Below are 18,173 nucleotides of genomic sequence, written 5' to 3'. Positions count from 1 at the left end.
ATAACTAATATTCTGATATCTGTCAGACCGCAAGTATATATACAACACTCTCCCTACCCAAAATAACATTCACTCATTACTAATAAAATAGTGAAAAGCTCAATGTCCACATTAGTCTCCTCTCTTCTCTTTTATTCCCAGTTGTGACATGACGCTACTCTTATATCAAGACATCGCTTGTATATCAAGGCAAAATTTATTAAAACATTTTGCTTGTCTTGCAAAACGCTCTCAATCCAAGGTTTTACTGTATAAACGTCGTTCCAACTTTTGAGATAATTCGTTTATAATCACTCCCTCTCCAATGTAACACAATTTTAATGTAATGATCCTTTCCGAAATGAGCAAGTGCTACGCTGTTTAATATATATATATATATATATATATATATATATATATATATATATATATATATATATATATATATATATATATATATATATATATATAACATATAACATTGATTCAGGGAAAACATTAAATAAATAAATAAATAAATACATATATCATATATATATATATATATATATATATATATATATATATATATATATATACAGTATATATATGTATATATATATATATATATATATATATATATATATATATATATATATATATATATAAATGTATATTTATTTATTTTATATATGTATTTATTTATTTATTATATCCCCTAAAATTGAGCCAATGTTCGGGTAGTACGATCTAATTAATGATTTCCATAGGGACACTGATATTACAAATAGTTAAAAATCTGTTACTCTGGAAATGTATCACAGCCATCACAAAAATGCCGAAATTTATATTTGTTGCAATAATTTATTTTCACTTAGAAAATCGTTAGAGAAGATCCAAAATGTGTCCACACATGGGTGACTTTTTTCATAGATGCAATCAGAGGATGGAAGCGATCATCTCACCCTGGAGTGAGATTGCATTGTGTGTGTCCATCTGATCGCTATATATGTAATGTTGGAGCCATTTCCCATTTCTCCTGATTATTGTCTCTGGAAGATGAAATAATCCTAAATGCTGCAATCTGATAACCTGGAATCGGATATTATCTATAGTCTGAAAATGCGCCCAATCCCTAAATAATAATAAATTGCTTCTCTGTAACAAGAAAGTTACATTTTCTTTACCAAACACAAATCGATGTATAAATGATGCGATAATAATATTCATAAAACACCGTGAAATCTATTTATTAATCTTTAAGAAAACATAATAATAAATAATAATAACATAATTATATATATATATATATATATATATATATATATATATATATATATATATATATATATATATATATATATATATATATATATATATATATATACATATATAATAAAAATAAAGGAAAGAAAATCACTGAAATACATGGATTACAAAACGAATTAAAGAGGAAATCACTTTTTTTAATATAAATTCCCGAACATAAAACATAATAATTAATGAATAAATAAATAAATAAATATAATAAAAATAAAGGAAAGAAAAGCACTGAAATACATGGATTACAAAACGAATTAAATAGGAAATCATGTTTTTAATATAAATTCGACATCCCCGAACAGAAAACATAATAGTTCATAATAATAAAAAAAATAATAATAAATATAATAAAAATAAAGGAAAGAAAAGCACATCTCGGATTTATTCATCTAGAAAGGCGGCTATAACCCGATCAGAAAATATAATTAAATGTTCTCCTATGTACAGGATTGGGTCCCTTTGGCGGGTGTAGGGGGGGGGGGGGTATTACTTTTTCTATAGGAGAACATTTAATTATATTTTAATTATATTTTCTGATCGGGTTGTAATTAGCCGCCTTTCTAAAATAATAAATCCGAGATTTCTTTCCTTTATTTTTATTATATTTATTTGTTCATTAATTATTATGTTTTCTGTTCGGGAATGTCAAACGGGGGAATTTATATTTAAAAAAGTGATTTCCTCTTTAATTCGTTTTGTAATCCATGTATTTCAATGCTTTTCTTTCCTTTAGTTTTATTACATTTATTTATTTATTTATTTATTTATTAGATTTTTTATGAACTATTATGTTTTCTGTTCGGGTCTATGAATGTCAAACGGGGGAATTTATATATATATATATATATAAAAATATTTCCTCTTTAATTCAGTTTTGTAATCCACGTATTTCAATGCTTTTCTTTCCTTTATTTTTTATTATATATATATTTATGAACTATTATTTTTTCTGTTCGGGAATTTATATTAAAAAAAAAATGATTTCCTCTTTAATTCGTTTTGTAATCCAATCCTTGAATGAATCTTATATTTGTCAGATTCAGATGTGACCAGAATTTAGATCCCACGAATTATCAGCCAGATAAGAAAAATATCGCCCTGTGTGTGGACGGATTTTGGATCACCTTCTAAGATTTTTCAAAAGAAAAATTTGCAGTTTGGAGTTTTTTTTTCCTATCGCTGTGATATATTTATTCGGTGGTGTTATGAGATGTGAAGAGTTTTGTCTATTGGGTGTAGGAATTACTAACGACCCGTAAGAAAATGATTCCTACAGTTATGACGTCACTCACACATTATAATATTCAGAGACACCCAATGGATGTCGGCTGTGATTGGTCCAGCCGTCAAACCTCCCTCCTTATGTTGGGAGATCTCACAAGCAACGCTCTTTCTTTTTCCTGGACGGGGATTGAAGAGGAATGATGTCCGGAGGCTTCAGGTTGCTGGTCGGTAGGTGCCCACAGTTTAGAATATCTGATGAGCAGGGGGCGGACTGGGCTGTGGGGCAGGCGGGAGATTCCCCCCCCCCCCCCCCCGGCCGCCTATCTTATCGTTAAAACGGCCGCAGTGATGTCTGTTACTTTAACTTTTTTTCGGCAGTGACAAGTCTCCCCTCTGGTTGGTTGAGCAGAGCCATGTCAGGGTATCAAAACTCCTCCTCCCAAGTCCGTTCTGTAACCACACACATGAGGAGGGGGAGGCAGGGAGGAAGAGAGGGGGGTCGGGAGAGAGAGAGGGGGGAGGCAGGGAGAGGGGGGGGTCGGGAGAGAGAGAGGGGGGGGGTCGGGAGAGAGAGAGGGGAGGCAGGGAGGAAGAGAGGGGGGTCGGGAGAGAGAGAGGGGGGAGGCAGGGAGAGGGAGAGGGGGGGTCGGGAGAGAGAGGGGGGGGGTCGGGAGAGAGAGAGGGGAGGCAGGGAGAGAGAGAGGGGGGGTCGGGAGAGAGAGAGAGGGGGGTTGGGAGAGAGAGAGAGGAGAGGCAGGGAGAGAGAGAGAGGGGGGGGGTCGGGAGAGAGGGGGGGTCGGGAGAGAGAGGGGAGGCAGGGAGAGAGAGAGGGGAGGCAGGGAGAGAGAGAGGGGGGTCGGGAGAGAGAGAGGGGAGGCAGGCAGGGAGGGAGAGAGGGGAGGCAGGCAGGGAGAGAGGGGAGGCAGGCAGGGAGGGAGAGAGGGGAGGCAGGCAGGGAGGGAGAGAGGGGAGGCAGGGAGAGAGGGGAGGCAGGCAGGGAGGGAGAGAGGGGAGGCAGGCAGGGAGAGAGAGAGGGGAGGCAGGGAGAGAGAGAGGGGAGGCAGGGAGAGAGAGAGGGGAGGCAGGGAGAGAGAGGGGGGTCAGGGAGAGAGAGAGAGGGGGGTCAGGGAGAGAGAGGGGGGGTCGGGAGAGAGAGGGGGGTCAGGGAGAGAGAGAGAGAGAGGGGGGTCAGGGAGAGAGAGGGGGGGTCGGAGAGAGAGGGGGGGTCAGGGAGGAAGAGAAAGAGAGAGAAGGGGTTAGGGGGAGAGAGAGAGAGGGGGGTCAGGGAGAGAGAGAGGGGGTTAGGTAGTGAGAGAGAGGGGGGTCAGGGAGAGAAAGGAGGGGTCAGGGAGGAAGAGAGAGAAGGGGTTAGGGGGAGAGAGAGAGAGGGGGTCAGGTAGTGAGAGAGAGGAGGGGTCAGGTAGAGGGGAGGGGTCAGGGAATTTAGGGAATGTTTTGGAAGATGGGTAACTCTGCTTCTATCTAAAGCTGGATTGGCTGTTAGGTTGAAATCGCCTCTCAAAACCAATTGTGTGAGAGATATCGTTCCAATATTTCAAAAAAGCGCAACTACATTTTGTCTGGTGACATTTTCCTGGGGGAGGAATCTACATGACGTCATCCCAGAATTAGGAGAACATCTACTCTGGAAAAAGAACTGCCTAGTCTGACAAAACACCATGACCGAGATGAACTGGCTGCAGGCGGAGCCACGCCCACTAGCTGTCACTTATCATATTAGGGCCCGCCCATAATCCGTTTCCAGCGCCTGACTGGCGGTAGGTTATAATTATTAAGTAGCCATTTGTGCAGAGCCTCGCCCAGCTACAAAACGTGAGTTGCTGATTGGAGGGTGGGCGGGTCAGCAGTGGCATATCGTGGGGGGGCAGGGGGGCTGTGGCCCTGGGCGCAACATTTGGGGGGGCGTAATCCCGCACCCATATGTGTCACTTTGCCTCAATCCTCCTATTTCTGTTTACTGTGTCCCCTGTGATCCAGCAGCCATGTTTATTTTAGCTGGTGCCCTGTGATTGGGCGAATGGGGGGTCATAAGATGGGGCAGGCCTGGCCAGTCCATGATCGTGGTGATGTTCCCGAAGTTCCGTCCCACGGCCCGCCTCCTTATTTGAGCCGCCGCCATCTCCTCCTACTCTCTGCCTGACCGCGCCGGTGTTCTATCAGTCCAGCCCGGGCACTATCCGATGGGGGACCCATCTTAATAGGACACACACCTCATCTGGAACTGCGACTGATTGATGGAAAAAAAGCAGGTGAGTGAGTCGTCTCAGGAGGGAGCAGGCGCCAGCCAGCGACCAGTTAAGGAGACTAGTCACGCCACATCCAGTCAGATCCATCCATTAATTTCAGCCAGCAAGCAAACATGCAGCATGCCTGACGCTGACAGTGTAGTGTAAGTGTGGGCATTGCAGTGTAAGTGGGGTGTGTATTGTAGTGGGGTAGGCAGTGTAGTGGGGTGGGCATTGTAGTGTAAGTGGGGTGTGTAGTGAGATAGGCAGTGTAGTGGGGTGGGCAGTGTAGTGGTGTGGGGTGGGCATTGTAATGTAAGGTTTGGTGGGCATTGTAGTGTAAGTGGGGTGAGCATTGTAGGGTAAGTGGGGTGTGTAGTGAGATAGGTAGTGTAGTGGGGTAGGCAGTGTATTGGGGTGGGCACTGTAGTGTAAGTGTGGTGTGTAGTGAGATAGGCAGTGTAGTGGGGTGGGCATTGTAATGTAGTGGGGTAGGCAGTGTAGTGGGGTGGGCAGTGTAATGGCGTGGGGTGGGCATTGTAATGTAAGGTTTGGTGGGCATTGTAGGGTAAGTGGGGTGTGTAGTGAGATGTGTAGTGAGATAGGCAGTGTAGTGGGGTGGGCAGTGTAGTGGCGTGGGGTGGGCATTGTAATGTAAGGTTTGGTGGGCATTGTAGTGTAAGTGGGGTGGGCATTGTAGGGTAAGTGGGGTGTGTAGTGAGATAGGTAGTGTAGTGGGGTAGGCAGTGTATTGGGGTGGGCATTGTAGTGTTAGTGTGGTGTGTAGTGAGATAGGCAGTATAGTGGGGTGGGCATTGTAGTGTAGTGGGGTAGGCAGTGTAGTGGGGTGGGCAGTGTAGTGGCGTGGGGTGGGCATGGTAATGTAAGGTTTGGTGGGCATTGTAGGGTAAGTGGGGTGTGTAGTGGGGTAGGCAGTGTAGTGGGGTAGGCAGTGTAGTGGGGTGGGCAGTGTAGTGGCGTGGGGTGGGCATTGTAATGTAAGGTTTGGTGGGCATTGTAGTGTAAGTGGGGTGGGCATTGTAATGTAAGTGGGGTGTGTAGTGAGATAGGCAGTGTAGTGGGGTGGGTAGTGTAGTGTAGTGGGGTGGGCATTGTAGTGTAGTTGGGTGGGCAGTGTAGTGGACAGTGTAGTGGGGTGGGCAGTGTACTGTAGTGGAGTTTAGTGGGCGGGTGTGTAGTGAGATAGGTAGTGTAGTGGGGTAGGCAGTGTATTGGGGTGGGCATTGTAGTGTAAGTGGCGTGTGTAGTGAGATAGGCAGTGTAGTGGGGTGGGCATTGTAGTGCAGTGGGGTAGGCAGTGTAGTGGGGTGAGCAGTGTAGTGACGTGGGGTGGGCATTGTAATGTAAGGTTTGGTGGGCATTGTAGTGTAAGTGGAGTGGGCATTGTAGGGTAAGTGGGGTGTGTAGTGAGATAGGTAGTGTAGTGGGGTGTGTAGTGGGGTGGGCATTGTAGTGTAGTGGCGTGGGGTGGGCATTGTAATGTAAGGTTTGGTGGGCATTGTAGTGTAAGTGGGGTGGGCATTGTAGTGTAAGTGGGGTGTGTAGTGAGATAGGCAGTGTAGTGGGGTGGGCATTGTAGTGTAAGTGGGGTGTGTAGTGAGATAGGCAGTGTAGTGGGGTGGGCATTGTAGTGTAGTGGGGTGGGCAGTGTACTGTAGTGGACAGTGTAGTGGGGTGGGCAGTGTACTGTAGTGTAGTGTATTGGGGTGGGCAGTGTATTGGGGTGGGTAGTGTAGTGGGGTTGGCATTGTAGTGTAGTGGGGTGGATAGTGTAGTGGGGTGGGCAGTGTACTGTAGTGGGGTGGGCAGTGGGCACGCCACATTCAGATCCACGGATTTATTTCAGCCAACGAGCAAACATGCAGCATGCCTGACAGTGTAGTGTAAGTGGGGTGTGTAGTGTAGTGAGATAGGCAGTGTAGTGGGGTGGGCATTGTAATGTAAGGTTTGGTGAGCATTGTAGTGTAAGTGGGGTGGGCATTGTAGTGTAAGTGGGGTGGGCATTGTAGTGTAAGTGGGGTGTGTAGTGGGGTGGGCATTGTAGTGTAGTGGGGTAGGCTGTGTAGTGGGATGGGCAGTGTAGTAGGAATTGTAGTGTAAGTGGGGTGTGTAGTGGGGTGGGTAGTGTAGTGGGGTGGGCATTGTATTGTAGTGGGGTGGGCAGTGTAGTGGGGTAGGCAGTGTAGTGGAGTTTAGTGGACAGTGTAGTGGGGTGGGCAGTGTAGTGTAAGTGGGGTGTGTAGTGTAGTGAGATAGGAAGTGTACTGGGGTGGGCATTGTAATGTAAGGTTTGGTGGGCATTGTAATGTAAGGTTTGATGGGCATTGTAGTGTAAGTGGGGTGTGTAGTGAGATAGGCAGTGTAGTGGCCTGGGGTGGGCATTGTAGTGCATTTTGGGGTGCCCACCCCATGCCACTACAATGCCTACCCCACTACACTACAATGCCCACCCCACTACACTGCCTATCTCACTACACACCCCACTTACACTACAATGCCCACCCCACTTACACTACAATGCCCACCAAATCTTGCATTACAATGCCCACCCCACTACACTGCCTATATCACTACACTACACACCCCACTTACACTACACTGTCAGGCATGCTGCATGTTTGCTCGCTGGCTGAAATAAATGCATGGATATGGATGTGGCGTGCACACTGCCCACCCCACTACACTACAATGCCTACCCCACCCCACTAAACTACAATGCTCCACTACACTGCCCACCCCACTTCACTGCCCACTAAACCCCACTACACTACACTGCCCACCCCACTACAGTACACTGCCCACCCCACTACACTGTCCACTAAACTCCACTACAGTACACTGCCCACCCCACTACACTACACTGCCCACCCCACTACACTACACTGCCCACCCCACTACACTACACTGCCTACCCCACTACACTCCCCACTTAAACTACAGTGCCCACCAAACCTTGCATAGTGTAGTGGGGTAGGCAGGGCAGTGTAGTGGGGTGGGCAGTGTAGTGGAGTTTAGTGGACATTGTAGTGGAGTTTAGTGGGCAGTGTAGTGGAGTTTAGTGGTTAACAACAAAACCTGGGGAATGCCCAGGGAAAAACCAAGCCTCCTTACCAACCAGCTTGCAGAACTACCAAATTAACCTGTCTAACAGTATGCATTAAAAACAGGTGTTCGGTCCGCACGCATTTGCAAACGCATGCGTGTTCCACAGAGCCGCGCCAAGGCACCCTGTAATCTGTGGTCCTAACACTAAACAATGAGGGTCCCCACAGTGGAGGCACATGCATTCTAATGGATAGATGGGGGCAGGTGAACTGAAGGGGAGCCACCCCTCCTTAAAGGTACAGGAGCACACCAAACACCCAGCATATAGCACAATGGCTGCAAAGGTGTTGGTGCACTGCTGGACCAATATAAGCACCACAGGTGAAACAAAAACGTGTCCACCGCCCCCATCTACTGCTGGCAATCGCATTAAGTGGCATAGGAAGGCTAAAACAGATAACAACAAAACCTGGGGAATGCCCAGGGAAAAACCAAGCCTCCTAGTGGGCAGTGTAGTGTAGTGGAGTTTAGTGGGCAGTGTAGTGTAGTGGAGTTTAGTGGGCAGTGTAGTGTAGTGGAGTTTAGTGGGCAGTGTAGTGTAGTGGAGTTTAGTGGGCAGTGTAGTGTAGTGGAGTTTAGTGGGCAGTGTAGTGTAGTGGAGTTTAGTGGGCAGTGTAGTGTAGTGGAGTTTAGTGGGCAGTGTAGTGTAGTGGAGTTTAGTGGGCAGTGTAGTGTAGTGGAGTTTAGTGGGCAGTGTAGTGTAGTGGAGTTTAGTGGGCAGTGTAGTGTAGTGGAGTTTAGTGGGCAGTGTAGTGTAATGGAGTTTAGTGGGCAGTGTAGTGTAGTGTGGTGGGGTGGGCAGTGTGGTGTAGAGTTTAGTGGGCAGTGCAGTGTGGTGTAGTGTAGTAGAGTTTAGTGGGCAGTGTAGTGTAGTGTGGTGGGCAGGATAGGAATCAGGTTGGTCAGTGTAGGCATCGGGTAGGTTAGTGTAGTGGTCAGTGTAGGAATCAGGTTGGTCAGTACTACTGTAGCAAAGGAAGCAACTCGGGGAGTGCTAAAAGTCCACAGGTTAGGGGGCGCAAATTACTTGCCTTGCCCCGGGCGCTGACAACCCACGCTACACCACTGGTAACCTACATTCAAAGGAAAAGCAGTGCATTGTGGTTACAGTGAATTAACTCTTGTAAATTCACTGGGACTGCAAGCTTTGAACACACAAGGAGAGCAGACCCACAGGGGGGGGCCCCGGAGGGTGCGAGCCCAGAGGGGGGGGGGGCGGAGGAGGAGTAATTGGATGTATAGAGAGGAGTGATTGGATGTCTCACTGTTATCTCTTTCCTTTAAAGACCTGGGGCCGGATTCAGAAACAATGGCGTATCTGTCTGGCCCGCGTAACGTATCTCCGATACGTTACGCCGCTCTAACTTTGGGCGCAAGTTATTTATTCAGAAAGAACTTGCGCCCTTAGTTATGGCGGCGTAACGTATGAGTTGCGGCATAAGGCCGCGTAATTCAAATGGGGATGTAGGGGGCGTGTTTTATATAAATGTGTCTTGACCCCACGTTTTTTACGTTTTGTTTGAACGGCGCATGCGCCGTCCGTAAAATATCCCAGTGTGCATTGCTCTAAATGACGTCGCAAGGACGTCATTGCTTTCGACGTGAACGTAAATTACGTCCAGCCATATTCGCAAACGACTTACGCAAACGACGTAAAATTTCTCGGAGCGGGAACGACGGCCATACTTAACAATAGCTACCCCTCATATAGCAGGGGTAACTATACACCGGAAAAAGCCGAACGCAAACGTCGTAAAAAAATAAGCGCCGGGCGGTCGTTCGTTTCTAAATCGGTGTAAATCCTCATTTGCATATTCCTTGCATAAAAATATGGAAGCGCCACCTAGCGGCCAGCCTGGAATTGCAGCCTAAGATCTGACGGTGTAAGACACTTACACCTGTCGGATCTTAGGGAGATCTATGCGTAACTGATTCTCTGAATCAGGCGCATAGATACGACCGTCGGAACTCAGATATACGACGGCGTATCAGGAGATACGCCGTCCTATCTCTTTCTGAATCCGGCCCCTGAAGTTCAGGGATTTTGGCAACAAAAGTTGTAAACTGCAAGTACTGAAGGAGGAATCTTAACAAATGTGTTGGGCCAAAAAATTCTGAGGGTTTAATATTGCTTTAAGTGATGTATATTTCTTTTGTTAGGTCTCCTGTGTATCCTTATCTGCCCAATGCTGACACGGGGAACGGTGTATATACGGAGCGGATCGGAGATCAGTGAATGTAATATGAAGTGTCCTCGGGATGAAGGGGTGCTGGAGCTGTACAGACAATGTGGAAGGAAAGTGGATCCTTTACTGGACCTTCACTGTGACGATCTGTACACCAAGAACAACTATAAGTCCAGACTTCACCTGGACACAGGGAGTGGCTGCTGGAACCTGACCCAGGCTGGGAAGAAAGACTCCTGTGTGTACATTGCAGAGTATAATAGTCACTCAACAATTACACTTTCCTCTACAGAGATCCGTGTTCTGGGTAAGAGTCCATATACTACATCACACTTCTCTCCACACTGCATTGTACTCTATGGGGGGTGGTGAAGTGATACACTCATTTATAGAGGCCAGTAAAGTGGGGGACTATATGTGGGGGAGGGGTTGCAGATTACATGAGTATACAGGGTGCTGATAAGCCAGTACTGCCAGCCCTGTTGTACCATGCCTGGTGTCCTGAACTCAGTGGGCAGCCTCACAGATGATCGGTGTGGCTGTGTGGGGGGGGGGGGGGTACAAGCACCGATCTCTCTGTGTGGCTTTCAATGAAGCAGCTGACAGCCGCTTCTCCTCCTCTCCCTCCTGCAGCTGTCAGCTGCTTCATTGAAAGCCACACAGAGAGATCAGTGCTTGTAACTCCCCCCCACAGGCCCACCGATCATCCCCCGAATGCCCATCAAATGTCCCTTAATCTCTGGGCCCCCGTGTCCTCCTCCGGGTCCTCCATGTCCTCTTCCAGTCCCCGTCCCTTATCTCGGATCTGTCAGGATGATGAGCGGAGAAGGGAGCCGGTAAATGCAATTTACCAACTCCTGCCTTTTTTGAATGAACAGTCACCGATCACTGACTGTCCATTCATAACGGAGGATCGTTAACTGTGTTTGTGATGCTTCAGTTTCTGAATGGGGAGGAGCCTCTGTCTCCTGTTCATTCAGAGAAAGAGACTGAGGAATCTGTGTCCTCAGTCCCTTTCCCTGTCTCAAAGGGAAGATGTCAGTGGTCTGTAAAGAAACCCTGGTATCCCATTAACCCCCCCCCTCTCCAAAAGGGCTGATTTAAAAAAAAAAATTAATAAATATTTTTTAAAAATTAAATTGTAAAAAAAAAAAAGAATATAGTAATATTAATAAAAAAGACATTGTAAAAAAATAAAGTTGTAAAAAAACAGGCACTCTCCGCTTGGCACCCTCCGCTTCTCTACCGGCACCCTCCACTTCTCTACCAGCACCCTCCACTTGGCACCCTCCGCTTCTCTACTGGCACCCTCCGCTTCTCTACTGGCACCCTCCGCTTCTCTACAGGCACTCTCCACTGCCCGCCTCCTCCCCCCCCCAAAAAGAATAGTGAAACTTTGGGGTAGATTCAGTAAGCAATTGCGTCTGCGTAACCATAGTTATGCAGCGCAATTGCTTAGTTGCGCCGGCGTATCGACTGCTCCTGATTCAGGAAGCTTGATACGCCCACTGCAGCCTAAGACATGACAGCATAAGGCTCTTATGCCCGCATATCTTAGGCTGCATTCTTACGATGGCCGCTAGGTGGTGTTCCCATTGTGGTCAGCGTAGAGTATGCAGATTGCATACTAACGCCGATTCACAACCCTGCGTACGCATTTTACGTCGTTTGCGTTTGTCGGGTTCCGCGTAAGGCTGCTCCTGCTATTAGCAGGGGCAGTCAATGCTAAGTATACCCGTCGTTCCCGCATCGCGATTTAAAAAAATTACGTTGTTTGCGTAAGTGAATCGTGAATGGCGTTCACGTTAAAGCAAATTACGTCCTTGCGACGTCATTTGCCGCAATGCACGTCGGGAAAGTTTCCCGACAGAGCATCGCACTACGTTCGGCGCGGGAATGCGCCTAATTTAAATGATCCACGCTCCCTACGGGATCATTTAAATTACGCGCCCTTACGCGGGGCAGTTTTAAGGAGCGCCCCCGCAAATTACGTAGCTACTGCTTCATGAATGAAGCGTAGCGCAGGTAATTTACAGGGGCGCAGTGTTAAAACGGTACGCTGCGCCTCCGTAAGAGGGCGCAATTCGTACCTGAATCTACCCCAGTATTATTATTATTTTTTTAAATAAGAAAAATGTAATTCTAAAACATTTTTTTAAATACATTTGTAAAAAAATTATAAAAAAAAGTAAAACTGACACTGTCCAGCCATAACCATACATTTCTTTCAAGGCAGGGCAAGGGGTGGGGCTGAAGGGGGGGCTCTGTCAGATAGGCTGTAAGAGGCCCCATGATTTCTATCAGCGGCCCTGTGGGTGTCGATCGGCATGTGTACAAAAGCTAGCACTCTATTCCATGTATCTGGGCTTTCCATTGGTGACTGTTCTCCTGATATTCCAGATCCGGTTCTCATCTCCAACATCACCAGTAACTGTAGCCGGCTGGGTGAGGAGACGGCGGTGAGCGTCCAGTTCTCTGGAGAAGAGAGCGCTGTGACCTGGGAGGTGGACGGGGAGCCTCTCCCTGAAAGATACCGGCTGATAGATGACAATAGGACTCTGATTATCCCCGGTGTGCAGAGAGACGACGCCGAGAGGAGATTCCGGGTCAGGATCACAAACCCGGTCAGTGAGGAGATCCGGGAATACCGGCTGACCAATGATACGATGTTCATCAGAATGCTGGAAACAAAAGGTATTGGTGACTATGGGGGGTCATGTTATATTCCATGTGTGGGGGTGTTATAGATTGGGGGGGTCATCCTGTCTCCTCTTCTCTGGGGGATCATAGTGGGAATGTGACACAGAATAGTAACATTGTATCATGTTGTCTCTTCTCTGCTCTCCTGATGGAGGATTATACAGGTGAGATGTCACATGACCACCGACCATACAAACTGATACATTCAGGTGCGGACTGACCATTGAGTCACTCGGGCACTGCCCGATGGCCCCATGCCACTAGGGGGCCCCATCAGGGTTGCCAGGCTCAGTAAAACCAGGGACAGTATGTAAAAATCTATATTTTTTCTTTTAGATCTGTCCCTGAAATGTCCGAAACCGACATGCTTTTGATGTGAAAATCCCGAGATTTTAGCTGCCCCGCCTCTGCACTGCCTCCGGGTGTGGTGGCCATCTGTAAGCCAGAGGGGCCCCATAATCTTCTATTGCCCGGGGGCCCCATGAGTTGTCAGTCCGCCCCTGGATACATTGTATATTATGGGGCAGATTTACGTACCTCGGCGCATATTTCCGCCGGGCGCAGCGTATCTAAGATGCACTACGCCGCCGTAACTTATTTTATTTTTTCAAATCCTCAAAGAATTTCCCCCCGTGAGTTACGGCAGCAAAGTGTATCTTTGGCGGCGTAAGGGCGCGGAATTCAAATGGATGTGATGGGGGCATGTTTTATGTAAATACGTCGTGACCCGACGTAAACAAAGTTTTTTTTTAACGGCGCATGCGCCGTCCGTGGGGGTATCCCAGTGCGCATGCTCGAAATTAAACCGGAACAAGCCAATGCTTACGACGGTGACGTCATTCTCCGCAAATCCCTATTTGCGAACGACTTACGCAAACGACGTAAAAAATTCAAAATGCGAGGCGGGAACGACGGCCATACTTAACATTGAGTACGCCACCATATAGCAGCTTTAACTATACGCCGGAAAAAGCCAAACGCAAACGACGTTAAGAAATGTTCTGGCCAGACATACGTTCGTGGATCGCCGTAACTAGCTAATTTGCATACTCGACGCGGAAATCGATGGAAACGCCACCTAGCGACCGCCGAAAAAATGCACCTGAGATCCGACGGCGTACTAAGACGTATCGATCCCAGATGCCGTCGTAACTTGTTTTGTGGATACAAAACAAAGATACAACGCGGGAACTTTGAAATTAAGCGGCGCATCAATAGATACGCCGGCGTAATTATTTTGTGGATCTGGCCCTATATGTTCTGTGTTTCTTATTTGAAATCCTATTGACTCTCACAGGTTCTGATTCATATGGAAGGACAAGAGCGGGTCTGATTGCTGGATTAGTGTTGGTCCCAGTGGTCGTGTTCTGCATTATAGGATGGGTGAGTGGTCTTCTCTGCTCCTTTATAGTACAATATTATGATGTTAATGAGAATAGTTATTCAGTGGATTTAGAGACATTGGCCCATATTCTCAGAGAAGTTACGATGGAGTAAGTCAGGATACTCCATCGTATCTCCCTTTTTTGGCCCGTGTATCTATGCTCCTGATTCTCAGAATCATTTTTGCATAGATACACTTAAGATCCGCCATCTGTAAGTCACTTACACTGGCGGATCTTAAATGCAATGACGCCGGCCGCCGCTAGATGGCATTTACGTGAAGGAGTCATTTGCATATGCAAATGATCCTTCTACGCCGATTCCCGAACGAGTTCGCGTCGCTAACGTCGTTTTTCGTATAAGCGGAAATTTAGTCCTGCTATATGGAGGATTAAATTTCCGCAAGTCTCGCGTAGGCCATGTTACGGATGGCATCGGGTCCCCGTCGTGTTTTTTCGTCGGGTACGTCGTTTACGTAAGTCGTTCTTGAATACGACTTTACGTCAATGACGCACACGTCGGCGTCATTGACGTTTTCCGCCGAGAACTGGAGCATGCGCACTGGGCTTTTTGCAGCCCGGCGCATGCCCAGTTCTTTCGCATCGGGGGCGCGCTTCATTTGAATAGAAGACGCCCCCTTGGAGATCCGCCAGGCTACGCCGGGACACTTACACTCCGCTGTCCCAACTTATGGAGCAAGTGTTTGGGGAATACAACACCTGCTCCAGTAAGTTGGGACAGCGGAGTGTAAGTGCCCTAAGCGCAGCAGGCGGATATTTAGAGAGAATATGGCCCAGAATGTTGTTGTCACCAGCTAGAATGTAGTAGGGATGGACCAATACTGATATCGGTATTGGTGCCAGTATTTTCACAAGTCCTTGTACTCATGAAAATGCTCACAATACTCAAGCCGATACTTTGCGGTGTGATTTGCGTCCATACAAAATGAATGGGCGCAAATGGCACTGCAAAATATTGCATGCGATTTGAACAGAATTGCAGTGCGATTCCTATCCAAATTGCAAGCGGTTTCCTGCACTGCTTCAATGTGAACCCCGGCTTGTCATAGTGATCACACAGGAGCCGTGCGGGAAACCTCCCTGCATGACGGGTTCCACCAGCTCTGGCTCCTATCTCGCTTGCAATTTAGAAGCCATCCTGGCCCATACTATCAGCAGAGGAGAGAAAGCTGTGGGGATATCAAATCCCTGGACCGGCTTTTGAAGCGGCTCTTGACAGCGATGGATCATGGCAATCTGGTACAGCAGGACGTGGGGGGGGGGGGGGGATGGGGAGGGGGTCCAGTGGTTGACTCAAACAGCTGGGGGAGAGAACTGCTGGGTTCTGGGGGGAGAGAGCCACTGGAGGTGGGGGGGGGAACTACTGGAGGCAGGGGGGGTGGGGGGAAGAGAACTGCTGGGAGAGAGAGAACCACTGCGGGCTGCTGGGAGAGAGAGAACCACTGTGGGCTAGAGGGGGGGGGGGGGGGAACAATTGTGGGCTGCGGGGGGGGGGGACCACTGTGGGCTGCTGGGGGGGGGGGGAGAACCACTGCGGGCTGCAGGGGGAGAGAACTGCTGGAAGAGAGAGAACCACTGTGGGCTGCGGGGGGGGGGGGGACCATTGTGGGCTGCGGGGGGGTGAACCACTGTGGGCTGCGGGGGAGAGAACCACTGTGGGCTGCGGGGGGGGGGGGGGGAGACCACTGTGGGCTGCGGGAGGGGGCCACTGTGGGCTGCGGGGGGGGAGAGAACCACTGTGGGCTGCGGGGGGGAGAGAACCACTGTGGGCTGCGGGGGGGGAGAGAACCACTGTGGGCTGCGGGGGGGGAGAACCACTGTGGGCTGCGGGGGGGGGGGAGAACCACTGTGGGCTGCGGGGGGGGGGAGAACCACTGTGGGCTGCGGGGGGGGGGAGAGAACCACTGTGGGCTGCGGGGGGGGGGAGAGAACCACTGTGGGCTGCGGGGGGGGGGAAGAGAACCACTGTGGGCTGCGGGGGGGGAGAACCACTGTGGGCTGCAGGGGGGGGGGGGACCACTGTGGGCTGCGGGGGGGGGGGAGAGAACCACTGTGGGCTGCGGGGGGGGAGAGAACCACTGTGGGCTGCGGGGGGGAGAGAACCACTGTGGGCTGCGGGGGGTGAGAGAACCACTGTGGGCTGCGGGGGGGGGAGAGAACCACTGTGGGCTGCGGGGGGGGGAGACCCACTGTGGGCTGCAGGAAGAGAGTCACTGGGGAGGAGAGCTGCTGGGTAGAGAGCCGCCAGAGGCTGTGGGAGCAAAGCCATGGGAAAGGCAGGAGGAGCTGCAGATGTCCACAGTTGAATGGGAGCCGGAGCTTGTGGAACCCGTCATGCAAAGAGGTTCCCCCACTCCTGTTTGAATTGAGGCTCAAAATCGATATGACAAGGCTGGGTTCACACAGGCGCGGCTGAGGAGACTCGCACTGCTTTCTTGTTCAAATCGCATTCCGTGCGATTTGCGCCCATTCATTTTGTATGGATGCAAATTGCGCACAAAGTAACGATAGTTGATATCAGTGATACAAAAAAAGGGGTTATCAGTGCATCCCTACTATGTAGTACTGATAGCTGGTATGGCGGTCCTCCTACAACAGCGTTGTCCTAGGGTGGTCATTTTCCGGGGACAATCCTGGGGGATCTATGAGGACATTCAATGCCCCCACCTGACCTCTCATCCTGGATTTTATATTCTCAGAGGCTGTCCAGGTGTAGAAGGAGCAACAAACCGATTCTTAATGACCCGGAGAATGGATTTGCGCACATTATTGGGGATTCCGATACTGGAAGAGACGGATAAGATCCGGATCCAAATGCACAGTGACCCCGGATCTGTCACCATGCCAGGATTTCAGAGCTTTCCATACATTGTCTATGTACTTCAGATGACCGGGCCATGAATACACAAAACTGATATATGAGCTGAGATGAACAACTGGAATATATATTTTTGGAAGTGTAAGTTTACCTTTACAGAAAAATCTGTAAGGTGAACTTCCACAGGCCCCCCCCCCCCCCCCCTCAATCCCGCTGACCTGGACCACGGCAATCTCCCGTTCTAACCCCCGGTATATCTGCGTCAGGTGTCCGGGACTTGGAAAACCCCTGAGCATCCGCACGTCTTCTCCATAGCTGAAAGAACAGGCTGTGCGGCTGCTGGATGACGCTGACCAATTAGAATAATCCAAACAGTCCCTCCTGACGAGGGACGTTTTGGACATTCAGCTCAGGGGATTTCTAAGCCCCGGACTCCTGAACAGGAGATTGCCACGGTCCAGGTCGGGACGGGGACAGGGGGTCGAACCTGTGTAAGTTCACCTTACAGATTTTTCAGTAAAGGTAACCTTGCCCTTTAACATCTACAGTTATTAGCAGTACATCACATTACAGATTATGGGCCAGATTCTCATAGAATCGGCGGCGGCGTAGTGTAAGCCATTTACACCACGCCACCGCAACTTACTGGAGCAAGTGCCGTATTCTCCAAGCACTTGCTCCGTAATTTGCGGCGGCGTAGTGTGTATGGCCGCGTAATTCAAAGGGGGCGGCTTGTATTTAAATTAAGCGCGCCCCCGCGCCGATCGAACTGCGCATGCGCTGGACGGAAAAATAGCCCAGTGCACATGCTCCAGCTCACGACGGAACACATCAATGACGCCGACGTGAGCGTCATTGACGTAAAGTCGTATTCGCGAAGGACTTAGTAAAACTACGTAACCGACGGAAAAAGACGACGCTGACCCGACGCCATACTTAACATGGCATACGGCGGACTGGCGTAAGGTTACCCCTCATATAGCAGGGGTAACCTTACGCTTACGGAAACAACGTAAACAACGACGACGCGGCGCAAATTCGTTTGGGAATCGGTGTATCAGGCTCATTTGCACAGTCAAATGAGAACTGAACGTAAACGCCACCTAACGGCGTCAAATTACATCTAAGATCCGACGGTGTAAGTGACTTACACCTGTCGGATCTACGCCGTATCTATGCGAAAATGATT

The 18,173-nt window shown here is 48.7% G+C and overlaps 1 protein-coding gene across 1 annotated transcript; it reads left to right on the top strand.

Moving 5' to 3' along the window:
• The first annotated feature begins 2,648 nt into the window (after positions 1 to 2,648).
• LOC120928079 lies at positions 2,649 to 17,088 on the top strand. Its single transcript, XM_040339171.1, has 5 exons — positions 2,649 to 2,733; positions 10,038 to 10,370; positions 12,464 to 12,757; positions 14,061 to 14,146; positions 16,866 to 17,088. Exons 1-5 carry the CDS (start codon positions 2,703 to 2,705, stop codon positions 16,965 to 16,967), a joined length of 846 nt encoding a protein of 281 aa, XP_040195105.1. The 5' UTR covers positions 2,649 to 2,702; the 3' UTR covers positions 16,968 to 17,088.
• The last annotated feature ends 1,085 nt before the right edge of the window (positions 17,089 to 18,173 follow it).

Source organism: Rana temporaria, chromosome 2, assembly GCF_905171775.1.
Source record: "Rana temporaria chromosome 2, aRanTem1.1, whole genome shotgun sequence".
Taxonomy (NCBI): domain Eukaryota; kingdom Metazoa; phylum Chordata; class Amphibia; order Anura; family Ranidae; genus Rana; species Rana temporaria.
This window is presented reverse-complemented; position numbering and strand designations above follow the sequence as displayed.